The following is a 23,189-nucleotide window of genomic DNA, read 5'->3' as shown; positions in this document are numbered from 1 at the left end:
GCGTGGCCTGATCACCCGCAGTGTGCCCTTATCGGCACTTTGGTCTCAGCATTGATTTTGATTTGGCTTGATTTGTTTGCAATTGGCACTTTGGTCTCAGTACTGATTTTGATTTGGCTTGACTTGTTTGCAAAAAGGAAAGTGAAAGTGAGTGCTTGAGTTTGAGACGGGCGAGACTGGAGTGACCCCTTTACCCTTTCCTTCTTGTGGTGTGAGTGTTGTCTTGTCTCGGGAGGAAGATGGGTGGAACGCAAAGTAAGCCCACTCCACTAGGAACTATGTTGAAAAATTTCAAGGAAGGATTTAGTGGAGACTATGGAGTTAACTATGACACCGGGAAAACTTAGAACTTTGTGTGAGATAGACTGGCAGGCATTAGAAGTGGGTTGGCCATCAGAAGGAAGCCTAGACAGGTTCTTTGTTTCAGTGGTGTGCACAAGGTAACTGGTAAAAAGGTATCTAGACCAGTTTCCGTACATAGACACTTGGTTACAGCTGGTTTTAGACCCCCCACAGTGGTGAGGAGGACAGGCAGTAGTAGTACTAGTGGCAAAGGGACAGACAGCCAAGGAAGAATCCCGCTCCACGTGCCGAGGAGAATTGGCTCCTAAAGTCCTGTCCAACACAACATCAGAGGATTAATGGCAAGAAACGGCGCCAGTGGCCTCCCCCTTTTACCAAGAAGGAAGGCCTTCCACTCCTGAGCCTACTGTGCCCGAGCTTCCACAAGGCTTATATACCTTAGGCCATCCAGAGTGGAAAAGAAAGGATGCGAGGTCTCGGGAGAAACGCCTCCCTTGGCAGCCTGTTTGAGGCCTAGAACTGGGATACAGATGCCCCTGAGAGAGCAACGGTATACTGGGGTAGGCAAGGACGGGCATATGGTGGAAAGGGGTGCCTTTGTGTACCAGCTCTTCACCTCTACCAATCTCCTCAATAGGAAAAACAATGCCCCATCCTATACCGAAAAGCCTCAAGCTATACTTGATTTGCTCCAAACTATTATCCACACCCACAACCCCACCTGGGCTGATTACCACCCGTTGCTTGTGTACCTCTTTTTTTTTTTTTTTTTTTGAGATGGAGTCTCACTCTGTCACACAGGCTGGAGTGCAGTGGCCGGATCTCAGCTCACTGCAAGCTCTGCCTCCCGGGTTTACGCCATTCTCCTGCCTCAGCCTCCCAAGTAGTTGGGACTACAGGCGCTCGCCACCTCGCCCAGCTAGTTTTTTGTATTTTTTAGTAGAGATGGGGTTTCACCGTGTTAGCCAGGATGGTCTCGATCTCCTGACCTCGTGATCCGCCCGTCTCAGCCTCCCAAAGTGCTGGGATTACAGGCTTGAGCCACCGCGCCTGGCCGCTCATGTACCTCTTTAACACAGATGAAAGGAGGAGAGTGCTCCAAGCAGCAACTAAGTGGTTGGAAGAACATGTTCCTGCTGATTACCAAAACCCTCAAGAGTATGTGAGGATCCAACTACCAGGAATAGACCCCCAGTGGGACCCAGATGAAAGGCAGGGTAAGCAAAGCCTGAACCGATACAGGGAAGCCCTTCTGGAAGGGTTAAAGAAGGGAGCTCAGAAGGCCACAAATGTTAACAAAGTCTCTGAGATCACTCAAGAGAAAGCTGAGAGTCGGGCACAATTCTATGAGAGACTATGTGAGGCCTGTCGTATGTATACTCCCTTTGATCCTGATAGCCCTGAAAATCAGCGCATGATTAACACGGCTTTAGTCAAACTACAGAAGACATGAGAAGAAAATTGCAGAAACAGGCTGGGTTTGCAGGCATGAATACGTCACAGTTATTGGAGATAGCCGACCAGGTGTTTCTAAATAGGGATGCAGTAAGCCGCAGAGCGAACCACAGGCAGCAAACGCCAAGCCCGGCAAAACACAGACCTGCTAGTGGCAGCTATTAGAGGGGTCCCCCACAAAGAGGCAAGAGAAGGGGAGGGCCCAGGAAAAATACCCAGTCTGGCTGTTCACACTTGCAGCATAACTAGTGTGCTTTACTGTAATGAAATAGGACATTGGAAGGACAAGGGCCCCCAGTTGAAAGGGAAAGAAGGTGACTCTAAGCAGAGGGTCTCAGACAAGGATGAAAGAGCCTTGTTCAATCTGGCAGAAGGGTTACTGGACAGAGGGAGACCCGGCTCATGTGTCCCTAAAGAGCCCATGGTCAGGATGACAGTCAGGGGCAAGAACATTGAGTTTCTAGTTGATACTGGTGCTGAACATTCCGTAGTGACCTCCCTGGTTGCCCTCTTACCAAAAAGACTATTGATATAATTGGAGCCACAGGGGTTTCGACAAAGCAAGCTCTCTGTTTGCCCCAGACCTGTACCATGGGGGGCATGAAGTGACTCACCAGTTCCTGTACATGCCTGACTGCCCCTTGCCTTTGCTAGGAAGAGGCCTACTTAGCAAACTGAGAGCCACTTAGCAAACTGAGAGCTGCCATCTATTTTACAAAGCACGGCTCTTTACAGCTAAAGTTATGTGGAACGGGAATCATCATCACCCTTATGGTTTCTCAGTAGGAGGAATGGAGACTCTTCTTAACTGAGCCAGGCCAAGGGATAGGACCAGCTCTGGCTAAGTGGTGGCCAAGGGTGTGGGCGGAAGACAACACTCCAGGGTTGGCATCAACCAGGCCCCCGTACTCATAGAAGTTAAGCCTGAGGCCCAGCCAGTCAGGCAAAAATAGTACCCGGTCCCCAGAGAAGCTCTGTATCCAGGTCCATCCTCAAGTGCCTGAGGGCCTTTGGAATTACAGTCCCATGTCGGTCTCCATGGACCACTCCCCTCCTGCCTGTTCCCAAGCCAGGGACCAAGGACTACAGGCCAGTACAGGACTTGCACTTGGTCAATCAAGCTACAGTGACTTTACATCCAACAGTATCTAACCCGTACACATTGCTGGGGTTGCTGCCAGCTGAGGACAGCTGATTCACCTGCCTGGACCTGAAGGACACTTTCTTTAGCATCCGACCAGCCCCTGAGAGCCAGAAACTGTTTGCCTTTTAGTGGGAATATCTGGGGTCAGGTGTCACCACTCAGTACCCTTGGATCTGGCTTCCCCAAGGGTTCAAGAACCTCCCCCAACATCTTCGGGGAGGCCCTGGCTCGAGACCTGCAAAAGTTTCCCACTAGGGACCTAGGCTGCGTGTTGCTCCAGTATGTCGATGACCTCCTGCCGGGACACCCCCCACAGCAGTCGGGTGCGCCAAGAGAATGGATATCCTGCTCTGGCACCTGGAGTACTATGGGTATAAGGTGTCCAAAAAGAAAGCTCAGATCTGTTGACAGCAGGTATGTTACTTGGGATTTACTCTCCGACAGGGGGAGTGCAGCCTGGGATCAGAAAGAAAGCAGGTCATTTGCAACCTGCTGGAGCCTAAGACCAGAAGGCAGGTGAGAGAATTCTTAGGAGCTGTGGGGTTCTGCAGGTTATGGATCCCAAACTTTGCAGTACTGGCCAAACCTCTGTACGAAGTCACAAAGGGAGGTAACAAAGAGCCTTTTGAATGGGAGTCCCAACAGCAACGAGCTTGTCTTGAGTTACAAGAGAAGCTCGTGTCAGCCTCGGCCCTGGGGCTACCTGACCTTATGAAGCCATTTATACTGTATGTGTCAGAGAGAGAAAAGATGGCAGTTGGAGTTTTAACCCAGATGGTGGGGCCCTGGCCAAGACTGGTAGCCTACCTCTCCACACAGCTAGATGGAGTTTCTAAAGGTTAGCCCCCATGTTTGAGGGCCTTGGCAGCAACTGCCCTGCTAGCACAAGCGGATAAACTAACTCTTGGGCAAAACCTGAACATAAAGGCCCCCCATGCTGTGGTGACTTTAATGAATACCAAAGGACATCATTGGCTAAGGAATGCTAGACTAACTAGGTACCAAAGCTTGCTCTGTGAAAATCCCCACATAACCATTGAAGTTTGCAACACCTTGAACTCTGCCACCTTACTCCCGGTATCAGAGAGCCCAGTTGAACATAACTGTGTAGAGGTGTTGGACACAGTTTCTTCTAGCAGGCCTGACCTCTGAGACTATCCTTGGACATCAGTAGACTGGGAGCTGTATGTGGACAGGGGCAGCTTTGTCAACCCACAAGGAGAGAGGTGTGTGGGATATGCAGTGGTAACTCTGGATGCCGCTGTCATTGAAGCCAAATGGTTGCCCCAGGGTACTTCAGTCCAGAAGGCCAAACTCATTGCTTTAATTTGGGCCTTATAGCTGAGTGAAGGTAAGACTGTAAATATATATACTGTCTCTCAGTATGCCTTCTTAACCCTCCAAAGGCATGGGGTGTTATATAAAGAAAAAGGCCTGTTGAACTCTGGGGGAAAAGACATAAAGTATCAGCAAGAGATCCTGCAATTTGAGGCAGAGCAGTGCGGAAGCCCGTACTCTCTGCACTGCAGAGGACACCAGCGAGCTTCCACCTCCATTGCCTTGGGGAACTCCTGAGCTGACTCAGAGGCTCGAAAAGCAGCATCCACTTCCTACTGGGCATCAGTCACAGCCCCCCTGCTCCCTCAGGCACCTGACCTTGTACCTACTTATTCTAAAGAAGAGAAGGACTTTCTCCAGGCAGAGGGAGGGCAGGTGGTAGAAGAGGGATGGATCCGGTTATTGGACGGAAGAATAGCCGTGCCACAACTGCTAGGAGCTGCAGTCATGTTGGCTGTGCATGAGACCACCCACCTAGGCCAAGAGTCACTTGAAAAGTTGTTGAGCTGGTACTTCTACATCTCACATCTGTCAGCCCTTGCCAAAACAGTGGTGCAGCAGTGCGTCACCTCCCGGCAGCACAATGCTAGGCAAGTCCAACCATTCTGCCCAGCATACAAGCTTATAGAGCAGCCCCCTTTGAAGATCTCCAAGTAGACTTCACCGAGATGCCCAAATGTGGAAGTAACAAGTATTTGCTAGTTCTAGTGTGTGCATACTCTGGGTGGGTGGAGGCCTATCCAACACGAACTGGGAAAGCTCGTGAAGGAACCCGTGTGCTTCTCCGAGATCTCATCCCTAGGTTTGGACTGCCCTTACGAATCAGCTCAGACAACAGGCTAGCGTTTGTAGCTGACTTGGTACAGAAGACAGCAAAGGTATTGGGGATCACATGGAGACTACATACCACTTACCGACGACAGAGTTCCGGAAAGGTGGAACGGATGAATTGGACTATCAAAAATAGTTTAGGGAAAGTGATAACCCATTAGAACTACTTGATCCTTGTTGGAAAACAGGACAGTATGCAACTCGAGGAATCAATGGAACTGGACTGGCAGGAAGACCTGGGTAGTGAAGATGAGAGTGAGAACTCCCACTAGTGAGTGAGGTTCTCAAAGAGGGGAATGAGGAGAGAAGCCATTTCTCTTACTGTCTCCTGTCTCTGAAGAGGAGGCGGAAGTAAAAGTTGAAAAACAACAGAAGTGAAGTCAGAGGCAAGAGCAGCCGGTACCACTGATGACCAGGCCTGAGGTTAGAAGATTAACCCCCCACTCTGACCGTATGTGCTCTCAATCTATCACAACTCTTTCACGTGGAACCCCTTAGAGTTGTAAGCCCTTAAAAGGGCCAGGGACTCTGTCTTCGAGGAGCCTGGTTCTTGAGACGTGAGTCCGCTGAAGCTCCCAGCCATTGAGATGAGAGTCTGCCAAAGCTCCTGGCCGAATAAAGCCAAATCCTTCCTTAACCCAGTGTCTGAGGGGTTTTGTCTGCGGCTCATCCTGCTACGGTGGGGACTATTCACAGCTTTGCTTCTGCAGGGAGGAAACTGAGGCCCAGAGGAGCCAAGTAAATGACTCAAGGTCATGCAACAAACACAGGGTTTGAACTCCAACTCCAGAGCTTGACACTCAGAGGGCATCGATCCAACTTCCTCATTTTGAGAAAGTGGGTGGGAAGTAAAACATCAGGAATCAGAAGACAGGGGTTCACATTCCAGCCCTGCTGGGCACTAGCTGGTGACCTGCAACAAGTCACCAGTCCCTCCCCAGTCCCCAGTTTTCATCAGATGAATAAGGAGGAGGACAGAGAGAATCGGCAACCCTGAGGGGAAAGGAAAGGATTGAATAGGGTGGTCAGCATAAGCCTCATCAAGAAGGTGCGATTCCAGTCCAGACTTGAAGGGGTGGTACTGTAAAGACAGCCCAGTGGGAGCTACCAAGGGTCTGAGCAGAGAGTGCCAGGCTTGGTCACTGCTGGCTGACTGCTGTGTGAGGAAGAGATGGAGGGGCTGAGTGTGGGTGCAGAGAGAACGGCATAGAGCAGCTGCAGTGACCCAGGCACCAGTGATGGTGGCTCCCACCCAAGAAGATGGCAGTGAAAGTCGTAAGAAGTGACCAGCTTCTAGGATTTTCCCCTCTCTTTTTTCCATGTAAACATTTGATGGAAGCATTTTATAAATACAGAATCTAGATGCATTTTGTAGGTAGTGCCAACAGATTGGGTGTAGGATGCAGAATATGAGAATTCATCACCCAGGTTATTGGGCTGCAGGGACCAATGATGAAGAGCCCTCGGCGGAGATGGGCGAGGCAGGTGGACAAGGAGCTTGCGTAGACATATGCTGCTTTTCCCCAACCCTCAACCTGGGAGGCTCTGCATGGCCCCACCAGCCCTCCTAACTCCTCCTCATCAAGTCTCAGATTGGATGTCAGACCCCCAGCACTCCTCAGGAAACCTTCCCTCATCCTCCAGGAGGTGGGCATTGCTCCCTAAGCCCACCCCAATCCCAGCACCCCCAGCTTGTTCTGCAATCCCCTGCTTACTTGTTTTCCCTTTGGTCTGAGAGCTCCATGGAGTCTGGCGCAGAGGGCCTGGCTTGGAGTAGGTCTTCAGCAACATGTGCTCATGGAATGGATGATTTCCTTTTGAGGATAGCAGGCTTTCCCAGCGAGAGTCTGCACATCCCTCTACACTTCCACCTCAACTCTCCAAGAATCAGGGCATCAGTGCCAAACAAATGGGGCTTGCATACCATCAATGGCCCATCATTTCTATCTAATAGGTTTAGGGGATGGAAGAGAGGAGGGAGGGAAAAAGATGGCCTGGGGCCGGGCGCAGTGGCTCCTGCCTGTAATCCCAGCACTTTGGGAGGCTGAGGTGGGTGGATCAATTGAGGTTAGGAGTTCCAGACCAGCCTGGCCAACATGACGAAACGCTGTCTCTACTAAAAATACAAAAATTAGCCAGGCGTGGTGGTGGGCGCCTGTAATCCCAGCTACTTGGGAGGCTGAGGCAGAAGAATTGCTTGAACCCGGGAGGTGGAGGTTGCAGTGAGCTGTGATCGTGCCACTGCCCTCCATCCTGTAAGGCAGAGCGAGACTCTGTCTCAAAACATTTTTTGAAAGAGATGGCCTGTATCTTACATGGGAACCCTGTCCCCCATGCTAAGCCCGGCCCTCGCCCCTCTTCCTCCACTGTATCGGTCAGCCAGGCACCTTCACAGTCTGGAGCTGGTCTCTGCAGTGGTCAGGATCCCCGAGGTGGGGGAGTGCCTGCTGACTTGGGCATGGCCACCTTGGTTCCATGCCCACCTTTCTATAGCTGCTTCCCTCATGGTCGGCTTAACAATCTCCCTGATGTTCATAAACCTCAAGCTGCCCATCTGCAGTTGCAATTTCCACCCATGTGTGTGTGCGGGAGAAGAGCAGGCCAGTCACCCACATGATAGTACAAGCTGAGCCAGCCAGAGCGCAGGAGCCGGGGCCCCCAGACCCTCCCCATCTGGTGTCCTTTTCTGTCTTCACATCTGTCTGTTTTTCAATCCAGATCTTGTGTCTGAATTCCTAAGAGCTGGTACCACTCTCAGCATTCTCCCCAGGAGTTTTAGACCTGATTTGTGTTTGTTTTCTTTGAATCTCTGAATCCCGACTGCCTGGCACTGTGCCTGGCACATAGTAAATGCTCCATAAATGTGTGTTGCCTGAACAAGCAAACGATTACAGCTGTGTATTCTCCATTATTCCATGAACTTGACCTCCTTCTGCACCTTCAAGGTAAGGAACAAAGGCCATGTCCACGACATTTCCATGGCCTCCAAGTCCAGCTCAGGGCTGAGAACCCATCACTCTCAGTGAATAAGGGAATAAGGACCAATTACACCAGTTAGTTATGGCTGCCTAACAAACCATACCAAAACCCAGTGACTTAGAACAGCAGCCTTTATTTAGCTCACAATTCTGCATGCTGGCAGTTTAGCCTGGGCTCAGTTGAACAGTTGTTTTGGTCTCAGCCAGGTTCCCTCATGCATTTGTAGTCAGCTACAAGCTGGGTCTCTCCGAGCTCTCTCTCATGTGTCTGAAATCAGCTGAGACAACTGATCCAGGTGGGCTGTCATCCTCCAGCAGGCTAGCCCAGGCTTTTTCGCAGGGTGGGGGCAGCTATCCTAAGAGAGAGTAGACGTGCCCTAGACCTCCTGAGGCCTAACTCAAAACTGGTAAACCACCCCTCCCACAATAGTCTGTTGACCGAACTAAGCCACAAGACCAGTTCAGATTCACAAGGTGGGGAAAACAGATTCTGCCTCTTGATAAGAAAAGCTAAGAATGATAACATAAAAAGTAAGGACACAGGGAGGCAAGGAAAGTGGTGGCTTTGTTCCCAGCTAGCGCTGGGTGTGGGCCTGGCGCTCAAGTCTGCTCCGCGTCCTGGTTTGCAGTCAGGGTGAAGAGAGAGTTTGGGGTAGATCCTGGGGCCTCTCCCCTCCTGGAAACCCTGGGATGTGGGGTCGGGTGCATCTCTATCCCGTCCCTTTGTTTTACTACATCATAGCACTTACTACGGTCTAATGTGTCTCTTACTTCTATATTCATGCATTTGTAGTCCTCCCCGCTCCACAGAATGCCAGCTCCTGCAGGGCAGGGATCTCGTCTTTCCCATTTCTGCTCTCCAGTCCTCCGATGCTGAGGAGTCCCCTTGGTCAGAATGCTGAATGGTGAGCTGCCCTGCAGGAGACCTTTTGTCCTCCCTCCCAGGGGAAGAACAGGGGCCTGTCGGGGATGATCTGAGAAGGCTTTCCGGAAGAGCAACACTAGAGCAGATGCTGCATGACGAGAAGGACCCTGTGGTGCCCCTAGCACCGGGGCTTATGTCTGCCACACCTGGGCCGGCTGGAGAACTGCTTGAAGTTTTTCTCATAGGTAGGCAGGCTCTCTTTGAAGCAGTGCACGGATCGCTTGTCACATTCACAGGCCTTCAGCCCGCAGTGGCAGCCGGCACCAGGACCAAGGGTGCATCCACCTGCAGAGACACAGAGGGTCATGCACACACATGCATACACATGCACACAGACACACACATACACACACATGCACACGCATACACACACGCACACAGTGCTACAGCTCTGATTAGCAGGTAAATAAAACGTCCCCATCTAGTGGTGACTCGGCCAAAGTGCAGACACTCAACCCCAAAGGTCCATAGAGGCTTCATTGGAACCAAACCCTGGGGCTGGGCTGGGAGCCCCCACCTGGATCAGTTGTCTCAGCTGATTTCAGACACATGAGAGAGAGCTCGGAGAGACCCAGCTTGTAGCTGACTACAAATGCATGAGGGAACCTGGCTGAGACCAAAACAACTGTTCAACTGAGCCCAGGATAAACTACCAGCATGCAAAGGGCCAAGGGTGGAAAACAGAAAGGAAAGCCACTGAAAGGGATACATGTATGCATGTGTGTGCACGCGTGTGTGTGCATATGCATTTGTGTGCAAGTGTGTGCATGTGTGCATGTGTATGCTCATGTGTGCCTATGTCTGTGTATGTGTGTGTGCGTGTATGTGTGTTTAGGGCTCTCAGCCACAGCTTCCCTGCATCCCCAAGCCCTTCCCTGATCACATCTGAGCATCCCATGAGTGCTGGAATGAGGAGAAGCCTAGGAGGAAGCAGGAGGAGGGGGTGTGCGCTGCATGGAGTGGCCCTGAGTGAGTTCACCCGGGCAGTGCACAGGCCAGGGTGATAGAGCATTTTCCCAGAGCTCATCTCCTATTTCCAGCTGCCTGCTTGACATCTCACTTGGATGTCTCAGGCATCTCCAACTTGAGGCATTCACAAGGGAACCCTTGATATCCCAGTGCTCCCTCTGCCTGTGGGCCGGTGATTCACCCACATTCTCAGGAAACCAGGAGTCGACCTCGCTGCTCCCGCTCCTTCCACATTTCACATCCGGTCTGCCAGCAGTTCCTGCTAATCTTCTCTGTGTTTAAAATAGCCCATGCTCTGCCCTGTTCTCTCCATCTCTTTGGCCACTGCCCAAATCCCTGTCATCAACAGCTCTTCCTCCTTCATGGAAGGAAATAAGCAGGGACCATCTCAAACTGTAACCTGAGTTACGTTCACTCTCTGGCTTACAGCCCCAGTGTGGTTTCCTATTCGGGAAAGGCATGCTGAATCCTCCCGTGGCCTCCATGGCCAGGCACACTTGCCGGGATGCCACCCTCACCAGCCTCTTCACCCTCATCGCCCTCCCCCTCCGCTCTCCCAGCCTCCCTGCTCTGGGCACACCAGGCTGTTTCATGTCACAGGTCTTGCTCTGCCTTGTCCCTGGGCCTTTGGACTTGCTGTTCTTTTTGTCTAAAATGCTTCTCCCAAGGATCTGCAAGGGGTGGGATCCCTGCCACTGTTTGAGGCTTGCTCACATTTCACCTCCTCAGAGAGGCGCTTCCTGACTGCCTGAACTAAAGCTCTCTCTGGCCACGCCCTCCGTACCCGTTTGTCTCACTCACTGTGCTTTTTACTGAACTTCTCTTATTGGTTTCCTGGCTTGTGTCTGCCTCCCCTCAAAGAAGCATAAGCTGTGTGCGGCTGGGACCTTGTCTGGCTCATCACAGTGTCCCCAGCATCCAGAACAGATGCTGCACAAAGCAGATGCTCAATAGAAACCATGAATGAAGAATAAGAGAAGAAATGAATGAAGCCTCTATGGACCTTTGGGGTTGAGTGTCTGCACTTTGGCCGAGTCACCACTAGATGGGGACGTTTTATTTACCTGCTAATCAGAGCTGTAGCACTGTGTGCGTGTGTGTATGCGTGTGCATGTGTGTGTATGCGTGTGTCTGTGTGCATGTGTATGCATGTGTGTGTATGTGCGTGTGTGTGCATGTGTTGTGCGCATGTGTGTATGTGTGTGCATGTGTGTTTAGGGCTCTCAGGTACAGCTTCCTCTTTCCAGATAACTCCACCCTAGTCCGCTCTCAGGATTGGCAGTGAGGAGGGGAGGCCGCCAGACGCCCTAGTTTGTGACCTTGGGCAAGTTAGCTTCAGGTTCCTTGTCTATGAAATGATGCTAAAACCTAATAATTTCAAAAACACATGACAGTGTCCCATTCCTGGGGTGGTGGTGAGGATCGATGGTGTCTACCGACGAGTGGTCTGGATGTGCCTGGCACGCAGAAGGTGCCCTACGGGTGCTTGCTGCTATTCTCAGGGTGATGCACTCCAGCTCCACGTGGAGAAAAAGCAGCACCCTGTGGAGCCGGCCGAGCTGGCTGCAGTCAGTCTGCTTGCCACTCTCCCTCCGCAAAGTCTGCGTCCTGCAGAAGCCGTCCTCCCACGCCTCCCTGGAACTTCTCACATTGTGCCAACACCGCCGAGCTTCCTGCCCCCTCTGCTCGCCCGCAGGAAATCTGCCAGGGATGTCACTCCTCTGGCTCTCCGGTTTTGCGGCTCTAGCTGCTCCCACTGTTGTAGCGCCTGGGTGCCCTCTGCCCTCCCACTCCCCCTCCCGCCCCTGTGAAAATCCTTCCAGATGCATGAAGCCCAGCTCCCCAGGTAGCCCCCCACTCTCTCAGGGGGTTGGGGCTACTTGAGCTCAGGCCCCCCAGCCAGCCTCACTGTCCAACCAGAGGACCTGGTCCAGTTGCTGTCGCCCCGGAAACTTTTCTCACCTTCCTCAGCCACCTTCTTTCTCATCCCTCTCTCTTTCTGTTGATCTCACTGTCTTCTGGTCCTCTCTTCTTCTTTTCCATCTCTTGTTTCCTTCGTCTCGAGTCTCTAACCCTCCTTCCTTTCTCCCTGCCCCCTCTCCCTTTCTCGTTTGGTCTTCCTGTCCTTTCTAATGCATGCATCTGACATCCAGTTCTACTTCAGCGACCTGCCCTATCCCCAGGCCTTTCAGAATTGATCTGGAGCAGCGGTCTTTTGCGGAGGACTGTCACTTCTGTGGCATTTCTCAACCATGGACCGGGCCTTTCATGACCTGGGTGATGAGACAGTCGCAGGCCAAAAGCCGCCTTTTAAAAACAAGCTTAACTCCAGACTTGCATCTTTTAATGTGCTAATGGAGAAACTGAGGTATGAAGAAAGGAAAGGAGGGCTTCGGAACACCTTTCTTGCTGCATGAACTACATCTCCACAAATAAGAAGAGGCAACAAGTCTGCATTCCTGCCTGTGGCTGTCCCAGGCCCCAGTCTGAGTCCCTCGCCTCAGCCCTGGTTGTCTCTGAATTCTCTCAGGGGTGTTCTTGTTCAGTGTCAGAACTCTGAATACTCCTAATTTCTCCGCTGCAGCCCACACCTCTCCCTTGGGCTCCAGACTTCAATAAGCACGTGTCCACCTGCCTTCCCCTTACATGTCTGACACGTATCTCAAACTCAGGGTGACTGACACCAAACTCTTACTGCCTTCATCATCAGCTCTTCCCCCATCTTCACGAACTCAGTATTTGGTGCCACTATCTACAGCCCCACTCAGGCCAGGAGCCTGGGATGCAGCCTCTGTTCCCTTCACACCCCACACCAAACCCCTCCTCAGGCCAGGAGCCTGGGATGCAGCCTCTGTTCCCTTCACACTCCACACCGAACCCGTCAGCAGGTCCTGCCGCCCCTGACCCTACCTGTACAGCATTCCCGGCATCTGACACTTCCCATCCCCACTGTCACCGTGCTGATCCTGGCTGTGGTTGTGCCTCCCAGTGCTCTGCAACAGTCCCCTAATGGGGCCCTTCTTTCCTCCCTGACGCTTCTTTCTCTGCACCGTAGCCAGAGTGATCTTTCTGGGGCAAAAGTAGAGCATCCTCTGCTTCACATGCTCCAATGACTCCCTTGCATTGACATAGAAGGCGCGTGTCTCACCCTGTCCAACCTCATCTCCATTCTTCCCAAGGCTCCTCTGCTCCTCGCACATTGGTCCTGAGGTCTCAGACCAAATGCCACCTCCCCAGAGAGGCCTTCTTCGACCACCTAAAGCAGGCACCCGTCTGTCTCGTTGACCCCTGACCTCTGTCATTCTGCAGCCTGTCGCTTTGTCTGAGGTGCTTCAGAGCACCTGGCCCTGTTTGAATGTGTCTTTATTAATAAATACGCTACGGTCTCTTGTTCTTTTTGGAATGCAAGCTCCTTCTGGGCAAGGATTTTGTCCTCCTCATTGCTGATCTCCTGACCCTAACGTGCAGTAAGGGCTCCTTCGTGACCCCACACCAAAGGGGTCATTGCTGATCTCCTGACCCTAACGTGCAGTAAGGGCTCCTTCGTGACCACCTTACTGGCCACACTCACATGGCCTACAGGCCAGTGCCAGCAGCTGACACCTAGGAGACAGGAAGCCAGGTTCGTGGGCCAGATAGGCTGCTTCTGTGTTTTGGGGTCTCAGGCAAGTTGCTTCCCTCTCCAAGCCTGTTTCCTCAGCTTTCAAATGGTGATAAGGATACGTGCACTGCCTATTTCATGAGTGCTTTTGTTCATCTGCTCATTCAACAAACAAGTATTGAGCTCCCAACATGTGTCTGGTCTGTGGCTAGGAGCTGGGGGTATAGGTGCAAGCCAGCAGACCCCACACTGCTTAGTCCAGAGGCATGGTTCTCTGTGGGCTCTATGAGAACCAGTGCCCTCAAACAAGACAGGCTTGCTCCCTGCTCTCACGGAACTTTCTAGCTGGGGGGAGAGTCGATGCATACAGACACAGAGAAGTAAACAAGATCATTTCAGGTAGAGATGAATGCTGGGAGAGACAGTGGGTAGCATGTCAGTGAGGGGAGGCTGAGATGAGGAATATATTCAGCAGTAAATGAGAAAAGTCTTTGCAAAATACAAATTCCGGCAGTTACCATTTTCATCTTCCCGCTTTGGCAGAGGGAGGCAGTCAGAGGCCGGGAGATGTAGATAATGGAGGTTCAGTTGGCTGAAACCCCATCTCTGCCTCCCACACAGGGTCCTCCCTGTACCACACATGTATGTGCATGTGGGCGGAGGGGGTGTCTGCTGAGTGAGCTTAAAGTCCCTCGGAAAAATGCCAAGTACTTATGTAAGCCCACTAAGAGGAGGGATAACCACCTCCCAGGTGGCCTGAGGGCAGCTGTCCCCACCACCAGGCAAACTGGGCCCTGGGCTCTGGTGACAGGCCTTTCTCTGCACTGATCTCTCAGTGACATTTAGAGTCATGGACAGACCAAGTTGTTTTCTTCCTTTCCCTCCCCTGCTTACCTACTGCATCCCGGAGCAGCCCCTGGTTGCTAGGCAACCTGGACCAGGCCTGGGTACAGGATTTCAGAATTCAGGGGAGGCTAGGGAGTTGGTTAACTCTTGCAGGGGCAGCTCTTTGAACAGAGATGCAATTAGGATAGAGAAGTAGTTTTTTTTGTTGTTTGTTTTTCTTTTTTGAGGTAGGGTCTCACTCTGTTGCCCAGGCTGGAGTGCAGAGGCACAAGCACAGCTCACTGTGGCCTCATCTCCCGGGCTCAGGTGATCCTCCTATCTCAGCCTTTCGAGTAGCTGGGACTACAGGTATGCACCACCACACCTGGCTAATTGTTTGTATGTTTAGTAGAGACAGGGGTCTCACTGTGTTACCCAGGCTGTTCTTGAACTCCCGGGCTCAAGTGATCCCCCCACCTCAGCCTCCCAAAGTGCTGGGATTATAGGTATGAGCCACCGTGCCTGGCCAGGAAAGGGGTTTTATTCCATAAGGGGTCACTGACCTTAGCCCGATGGGCACAAGTACAGAGCAGACTCTTCAAAGAAACAGTAATAAAGAAAATCCCAGTGCTGTAAGCAAAGAAGAAAAGAAAACTTGGACAAAAAGAGGAATTTCCACATCTAAAAAGAAGGGCATGAATGAAGCACCTACTGTTGGCCCGCCCCTGTAGCTGGGCTGCTTTAGCTAAACCTTCCAGCAGCCTTATGAAGTACAGGCAATTATCTCCATTTCACAGGTGAGGAGATTAATACATTAGTCTATTAATACAACTATTAATACAAAGGGTGGAGCTGGAATCAGACCCAGTGCTGCCTGACTCCGAGGCCTCTTAGCAGGAACACAAAGCGCCGGGGCCTTACAGAGAAGCAAACTCCATCTGCCCCTCTTTTCTTCCCTGGGCCAGGGCAGAGCATTCTGACCAGTTTACTGCAGATCCTGAGACTTACACTGTGTGACGGCCTCCAACCATGTACACACACAGCACCCTCCACAGGGGAAGCTGGTGTGAGACAGGGTGCCTGGGGTTTGAATCCCAGCTCTTCTTTCCCTGGCTGTGTGACCTTGGCGATCGTGCTTAACCTCTCTGAGCCTCAGGGTCCTCCTTGATGACGGGAGATAATGTCACCTCAGAGGTTTATCATGTGAGTTCAGGTGCCGTGTGTACAGCATCTACCACAGAGGTTCATACGCTGTAGCTGCTGTTATTGTACCCATTTCATGGATGAGAAAACCAAAGCCCAGACAACTCAGGCCAGACGGTATGCTCCAGAGCACTGAAAAGTTTCAAGACACATGCCTCTTAATCTTGTCTGTTTCTTGGATCAAACTCGTCCCCTCTGTGGGTCTCAGTCTCTTCATTGCTACAGTGAGGGACTGATCTGGATGATCTCTAAGGGCACTTTAGCTGTGGAGTTTCCACAAGATCGTGAATGCCAGAAAAGCAGGGACTGGGTCTGCTTTATTCTGTGCCCCTGGCCCCTGGCACAGCACCGGCACTGGGCGGGTACCCAGTGGATGCTCACTCAATACTGGGGCAAGTAAATCAATGGCCTGGGGCTCAGCACATGTCAGCAGCAGACTCTGGATTAGAACCCAGATCACCTGGCTCTCAGCCCTGCTCCTGGGGGCAGGGGCTTGGCGAGGTGGGGATGGGGATGACAGGGGCTGGCCTGGTCCTCACTGGCTGGGTCAGCTGGGGAGGCGGGTGCTGATGCCCTGGTACTGATGCGGAAGCCTCCTCCCACACTAGTGCCCTGAGCAGGGCTCTGGACTCAGGAGCCCTGATCAAGGCTTCAGGAGCAACTGGCTGCTTCTGCTCTGCAGGGGCAACGTGGGAAGAAAGTACAGCCCAGGCCATGTACTTTCTGGTCCAACTCCCAGCGTCTGCCGGCACCTTCCACCACCGCCCAGCAGTGCTACTGCCTGGGGTTCCAGCCTCGGCTCCTCAACCTTTGCTCCACTCTCCCTCATCTCCTGGGGTCCTGGGCTGGGAGGGTGAAGAGCGTTGAATAGAGAAGTTTCCCTGGGTACAGAGAGCCCAGGCCAGCCCTGGCAAGTGCAGTCAGTCCACAGGAGTCCAGGGTGGAGGCTTGGGCTGGGCCAGCCGGGCATCCTCACCCCTGTGGCAAAGACGGGTGGGAAGAGGCTATGGGAAACTCGGTCCCTGGCAGCCAGCTTCTCCAGTCCCCAATCCCCATCCCTCCCACCAGACGATTCCTTCCCTTCTCCTGAACATGGCCTTGGAGGTGTCACAGAAAAGACACTTTGCTTTAGGCCTGAGAAGGGCCACACCAGAGAGCTCCAACTCAGTCTCCTTGAGCTCACATGGGGAACAAAAAAGGAGGTTCTTTCCCTGTCAACCACGTCCTGGTGGCAGTGGGTAGTGCAGGCCAAGAAGCAGGCTGAAAGCCAAGGCAGGTCCTCCCGGTGTAGGAGTCCAAGGCCCCAGCCCACACAGCTGGTTCCAGGGAGACCTCACAGTCCTAACTCTGTGTCTTGGTGTGTGCTGAGCTGGAGTGGTGGGTGGGGGGAGCTCAGGAGACCGGGAGTCTGAGCCCTGGAACCCACTGCGGGATGGAGGATGTATCTCCCGCCCTAGGGCATGAGTGGCGGAGAGGTGGTGGTTCCCTGACCTCAGGAGGAAACAGAGAAACTCCAAGGCACACTCACAGCTGTGAATAAATAGACCTGGGAAGGAAAGTGATTCATGCAACCCCACGAGGCCAGGCAGGAAGTGAGCCACACGCTGTAAGGGGCCACTTCTTTATTCGGTGCTCTTCACCCTCCCAGCCTGGGACCCCAAGACCCACCCTGGCTATGCTGGAAAGGATGGTACTCACCAAAGGCCGCTGCCCAGTGCCTCCGAATGTGCCTGCTGTGTAGACCAGGATTGCCATGCACATACCCATACCCTACCAGCAGCAGAACACACCCCGGATGCCAGGACCACACCCCATGTGCAGGGCACTTGATCCACTTGTCCACATGGCTCCTTGAACGATCTCAATAACATGTGAGTCCCCCTTCCCTTCCCACCTATTTGCTTTTGTAGCCCTGGCGGCACCTATCTTAGTGGTTGGCATACAGTCACCCTTAATAAATATTTGTCCAACTGGAAGACAGCTGAACTGTTTTGTTAACACATGACAGAAACAAGGAAACACGTTATCAACAGTAACAGTTGTCAAGGGAAGCTTCAAAATTCAGTGTAAACTCAAGTGAACAAGTATGTATTGAGCATGTACGATCTGCAGGGCTCTGGGCTCCCAGAGAGTTCAGGAGGTACACCTATGGGCGGGAGAGACCAGGGCAGGATGAGCACAGACACTCCGAGAAGCTCTGGAGCATCAGGGAAAAGCTCAGGATTGCCTCCTTCCAAGCACTTGGAAGCATTTCATTTTCTAAAACATCTCTGGGTCAAACAGGGGGTGAATGTTAAGGAAAGGCCCAGGTTAAAAGACATTTCCACACAGAAAAGGCTACTCACACACCACTGTGCCATTGATGATGTGGAACTGGTAGCCGTTCAACACAGGCTGGCAGCTGGACTCCTTCAGCTTCTCGTAGCAACAGTCATGTGCCTGGCAGCATCTGGGGCGAGACAAGAGAGAAATGAGGGGCTGTGCCTGGAAGTGGGTCCCTCGGGAATCTGCTGGAGGACCTTATCTGGGGACTAGAAAGGGCTCCTGCCTCCTCCTCTAGGCAAGAAGGCATTGAAGGTGGGGAGGTGAATTATCAATAATAATAAAAATAGGCCAGGTGTGGTGGCTCATGCCTGTAATCCCAGCACTTTGTGAGGATGAGGCAGGAGGATCGCTTCAGTCCAGGAGTTTGAGACCAGCCTGGGCAACACAGGGAGACCTCCTACGTCTTTTAAGTTTAAAAAAAAAAAAAAAAAAAAAAAAGCCAGGCATAGTGGCACCAGCCTGTGGTCCCAGCTACTCAGGAGGCTGAGGTGGGTGGATTGCTTGAGCTCAGGTGACAGAGGCTGCAGTGAGCTGTGATTGAGCCTTTCCACCCCAGCCTGGACAACAGAATAAGACCCTGTCTTCCAAAAAATAAATAAAATACAAAATAAAAATAATAACCAGTAGCATTTCCTGAGCCCTTTCTAGTATCTGTTGCTATCTCATTATCTACTCATAGAAACCTATGAAGTACAACCATTGTCTCCCTTTTGTAGGGGAGGGACTGAGATTCAGAGAGGCCCATTTCCCAAACTTACGCAGCTGGAAAATGACAGACCCAGGACACAAATCTGGGTCCATTCACGCATTTAACACGTTTTACTGAGCACCTACTGTGAGCCAGGCACTGTGATGGTCTCTGAGGAGACAACTGTCTGCAAAAGTAGAGGTAGTCCTACTCATGGCACCCAGAGTTGGCTGGGGGCTGGATGGGAGAGCACTGCAGGAGACTCAGTCCAAGTCGTCAGCCACTGCTCAAGGCACAGGAAGGCAGAAACTTAAGCTTGGATTCTAAGGCCTGAAAGGCCAAGAAGAATGTTTCAGTCTCCCTCTCTCGCCATTCCCATCTGCAAGTGAGGGTTCTGCTGTTGATCAACTTTGGCTAATGATGTTCAATTTCTAATCAGCCTTTGGACTTTGACAGTGGAGGTACAGACCGTCAAGGAGAGGGGACAAACTTTGAAACAGGCAAATTCTTGTTCAATTCTAACTCTGCCACTTAGAAGCTGCATTGCCTTCGGGAAGTGGTTTAGCAACTCACTGTCCTCACCTGTTAAATGGGCTGGTATCACTGTCTTGTGCATTCCCTGAAAGAATTAAATTAGGTTTGTGTGCCAATCGCCAGTCCCATGCTTGGCATATAATAGGCATTTTGTAAGTGTCAGTTGACCTTTCGGGGCTCTGAGGTCCTCCCATGGTTCCATGAGCCCAACCCACAAGGCCTGAGCTCCAGGAGTGATATTTAAGGCCCCACTGTGGCGACATGTTTCTCCACACTAGGTTAAATGTGGCAAGGAACATTTTGCTTTCTTATTTCTTCAAATGAAATGACACACAAACTGTCCCATTTCTTACCTCCCCACACATACCCTCACCACATGACACCCACCTCTACTTTCTCTAGGAACTCACACTTCCCCACCCCCATCCTTTGGAGTAGGCCTGGGAAGTGGGTTTGTGCCATGCAACCTCACCCAGATGGACAACTTCTCCAAACTGGGCCACTTGGATTCCCTCTCCTAGAATATGGAATTAGGACTAGTGAGTCAGTTGTGCTGTGCCTATAGTCCTAAAAGCTGGAGAGCTGGAAGCAGAGCACTTTTACTATGAGGATGAAACAGCTTCTAGAGCTCTGGGCAGGACCGATGTATAATTGCAGAGGCCAAAGCAATATGAAAACGTGGGGCCCTTTATTAAGAATTTCAAGATGGCGGCAGCAGAGCAGTAAACCACATTTAGGCCCTTATGAGTGTTGGGCCCTGTGAAACTTCACAGATCACACACTCAAGAAGCTGGCCCCGATGCTGGGTTTCTCAAGACCCATCCTCCGAATCCCATTCAGTTCTTCCTTCCATTAGCCTGAATTGTTTTCTGTTACTTGCCATGCAAGAATTCTAACACCCTCTTTTTGGCTTCGAGCTTGAACTTTAATGCAAAACAAATGATAGGTGGCCTCAGAGCCTCTGCACCCACCTGTCAGTGTCATCCACGGGGACCCCTTTGCCCCCAAGCCCACAGTAGCAGCCATATCCGTAATATGAGAAGAAGGCACTCCGCCCCGTGATGTGTTTGACCATCCTCTGAAACTGCCAGAAGCTGCTGTGGGTGGGGGCTGCCACTGCCGATGAGGAAACAAGGAAGAAGGAAGTTGCAATGAGCACGATGCTGCCTTGATGTCCCCTCCCCTTACTAGAATGCTTAGAATTTGAAATATCACCAGATCCCCAAAGCGAAGTGCAAGGGGCATGGCTGGAATCGTTAGCCCTTTTCCTGGGGAAGAAAATAAGTTCAGATTTGCTCCCGTAACACAGCTAGTTTTTTGCTAACCCGGATGAATACCCAGTTCCCATGAGGTTCGGAACAAGGCTCTCCCATCAACCATAGTCTTCCCCCTCAAAGCAGGAAACCACCGTCCTAGGCAGAACACCCTCGGGTCTGATGCAACATGAATGGGAAAAGTTCAAAGCCAGAAATGCCAGTCCCTCCAGATGTCATCAGGCCTTTACTATCTCACAGGAGAAACAAAATACTTAAGAGGCAGGAAAGGTATCCTCAATTATTATTTTTTTAAATGGCAAGTACACATGAACTCAGCTGGTTTTGCTTCTACAAGATGCTTATGAGAGTGGGCACAAATGCATACACAAAGTGGTTTGCTAAAGCATTATCTGTGATGTAAAAAAATTGGAAACCACCCACATGTCTGCTGACAGGGGGATAATAACAAAATTATGTGTCTCAAAAATAAACTACACTTGATAGCACTATCTCTAGGCAATTGGGATTGAAGAGAGAAAAAGAAATAGTCAACATTCATTTTATATACATCTCTGCTGTCTCATGTCTTTGCACAATAAGCATGTGTTTCCTTCCTTCCTTCCTTCCTTCCTTCCTTCCTTCCTTCCTTCCTTCCTTCTTTCCTTCCTTCCCTCCTTCCTTCCTTCCTTCCTTCCTTCCTTCCTTCCTTCCTTCCTTCCTTCCTCTCTCTCTCTCTCTCTCTCTCTTTCTTTTGAGATGGAGTTTCACTGTAGTTGCCCAGGCTGGAGTATAATGGTGCGATCTCAGCTCACTGCAACCTCTGCCTCCCGGGTTCCAGCAATTCTCCTGCCTCAGCCTCCTAAGTAGCTGGGATTACAAGTGCCCGCTGCCACGCTTGGCTAATTTTTTGTATTTTTAGTAGAGACGGGATTTTACCATCTTGGCCAGCTGGCCAGGCTGGTCTCGAACTCCTGACCTCAGGTGATCTGCCCGCCTCGGCCTCCCAAAGTGCTGGGATTACAGGCATGAGCCACCGCGCCCGGCCCAGCATGTATTCCCTTTCTATTATGATGTTTTACGTGTGTGTGTAAAGGTTGTATAGAGGATGTATATCAAACTCTTAAGAGTGGTCACCTCTGGAGGTAGGGAAAAAACTAGGGTCTGGGGAGGATGAGGAGGAGCTTTACCTTGTTGCTATATACTCATTTATTTTACCTTTTAATTATAAGCATGTTGTAAATTTGCAAGAAAAATACAATAAAGACATGAACTTGAAGAAGAGAAACAGAAATAGAGTCTGGGAGAGTTTGCTCAGGAGCTTTCAATCTCACTATTGTGTTTAGTCTAAACGGGGGTGTGAGGGGAAGAAGGCCAGGGGTGGTCACTGCTGCCCAAGCAGTCCCTGGAGCTGCACTCAGGGGTTGATCTTCAGACTGAGGGGCTGCAGAGGCGGTCATCCCTGCATACGGGTATCCTCCTGCGCTATCACCTTGAAAAGTGTAAGTTCCACTACTCACTGCGGGGAAAGGAAGTCTGTTTTTGACATCTTTGGCTTAGGGACTCAAAAGTTATTGTGACTCAATTGAAGGAGACAGGAAAATGGATCTGGACAAACCTCCACTCTATCAATCCAGCAAAGGAGTCTGTGAGTCTCCAATAGACCCCAAACTGTTTCCCAGTAGGTCTTTTTTCACTTTGCAGAGGTAAGCAATAAGCAATGACTTATAGCTACCAATTATCCCATAAGTCACCATAAAAATGTCTTTCTGATAAGCATTAATCATTCTTAAATTAGCTGGATGTATGTCTGCATTTTTGTTCTGAATCCAAATGGCCTTAAACAAAGGCTACTAGCATCCAAAGGAAAAGAGACTCTTGGGGGAGAGGGGCGTAAAATAGTAGTCAGACTCCCTTTCTAGCAAATAGTTGGCAACCTCTGATTTCCTAGACACTTTATAAGATCCCAACACTGGGACCAGCCCATTTCACAGCAGAAACAGAAGCAAGAGGACGTTGGAGGGAGCCCGTTCCATTCCTGATTCTTTTTTTTTTTTTTTTTTTTTGAGATGGAGTCTCGTTCTGTCGCCCAGGCTGGAGTGCAGTGGCGTGATATCGGCTCATTGCAAGCTCCGCCTCCTGGGTTCACTCCATTCTCATGCCTCAGCCTCCTGAGTAGCCGGGACCACAAGTGTCCGCCAGCACATCCGGCTAACTTGTTGTATTTTTAGTAGAGACGGGGTTTCACCATGTTAGCCAGGATGGTCTCAATCTTCTGACCTTGTGATCCACCCACCTCGGCCTCCCAAACTGCTAGGATTACAGGCGTGAGCCCCCGCGCCCGGGCCCATTCCTGATTCTTTTCTGAGTGACTTGTGACTTCCTTCACCTGGTACCACCTGGAGAGTCCCCCCTCCCACTGACATAAACAGGAAGACAGAAGCCTGGTGCTGTCCCAGCAAGCCCTCTACTTACAGCAGGAGAGGAGGAGGAGGACGGCAATGACCTTCATTTCTGAGGAGACCAGGGGGTCTGAGGTTCTACAGCCACGCCTTCACCTGTGTGTGAGGGGTCTCCCAGTTGAACCTCTGTTCGGGACAAAACGACCAAAATGAGGCAAGGGTATTTGGGTGCAAAAAACTAATTGCAGTGCCTTGGAAAGACCTCGGCAGAGGACTCAAAGAAATCGTTTTCAAATCTCATTCCCTTTGAATATGGTATCCTTTCTTGCATTTAGACCTGAACACATAAAAATAAGAAGGGTTCCATGGTTTTAAAAGTGCAAATGTTGTTTTTTTTCCCCAAATTTCTTTCTTT

At 51.1% G+C, this 23,189-nt stretch overlaps 1 protein-coding gene across 2 annotated transcripts; it reads right to left on the bottom strand.

Annotated features, from left to right (window-relative positions):
* Window positions 1-8,368: 8,368 nt before the first annotated feature.
* PLA2G2C (phospholipase A2 group IIC) lies at window positions 8,369-22,884 on the bottom strand. 2 transcript variants are annotated; one of them, XM_023219289.1, is made up of 5 exons: window positions 22,848-22,884; window positions 20,087-20,229; window positions 17,918-18,011; window positions 9,121-9,259; window positions 8,369-8,405 (listed from the first exon to the last, which is right to left on the bottom strand). In XM_023219289.1, exons 1-5 carry the CDS (start codon window positions 22,882-22,884, stop codon window positions 8,369-8,371), a joined length of 450 nt encoding a protein of 149 aa, XP_023075057.1. The 2 variants fall into 2 exon arrangements, with proteins under 2 accessions (XP_023075057.1, XP_031791150.1); XM_031935290.1 differs by lacking the exon at window positions 8,369-8,405 and having other exon boundaries at window positions 9,003-9,259; window positions 17,918-18,021; window positions 20,091-20,229.
* Window positions 22,885-23,189: the final 305 nt, after the last annotated feature.

The sequence above is a fragment of the Piliocolobus tephrosceles genome, chromosome 1 (assembly GCF_002776525.5).
Source record: "Piliocolobus tephrosceles isolate RC106 chromosome 1, ASM277652v3, whole genome shotgun sequence".
Classification (NCBI taxonomy): Eukaryota; Metazoa; Chordata; class Mammalia; order Primates; family Cercopithecidae; genus Piliocolobus; species Piliocolobus tephrosceles.
The sequence above is the reverse complement of the archived record's forward strand: the minus strand, read 5'-3'. Positions and strand labels throughout refer to the sequence as shown.

Excerpts from the sequence above, each read along its gene's own strand:
- PLA2G2C (XM_023219289.1), bottom strand. The coding sequence starts at position 22,884 with ATGAAGGTCATTGCCGTCCTCCTCCTCCTCTCCTGCT. Across the intron at positions 18,012-20,086 it reads TGGATGACACTGACAGGTGG|GCACATGACTGTTGCTACGA; the intron begins GTGCAGAGGCTC and ends AGATGCTGCCAG. Across the intron at positions 9,260-17,917 it reads CATCAATGGCACAGTGGTGT|GTGGATGCACCCTTGGTCCT; the intron begins GTGAGTAGCCTT and ends GTGTCTCTGCAG.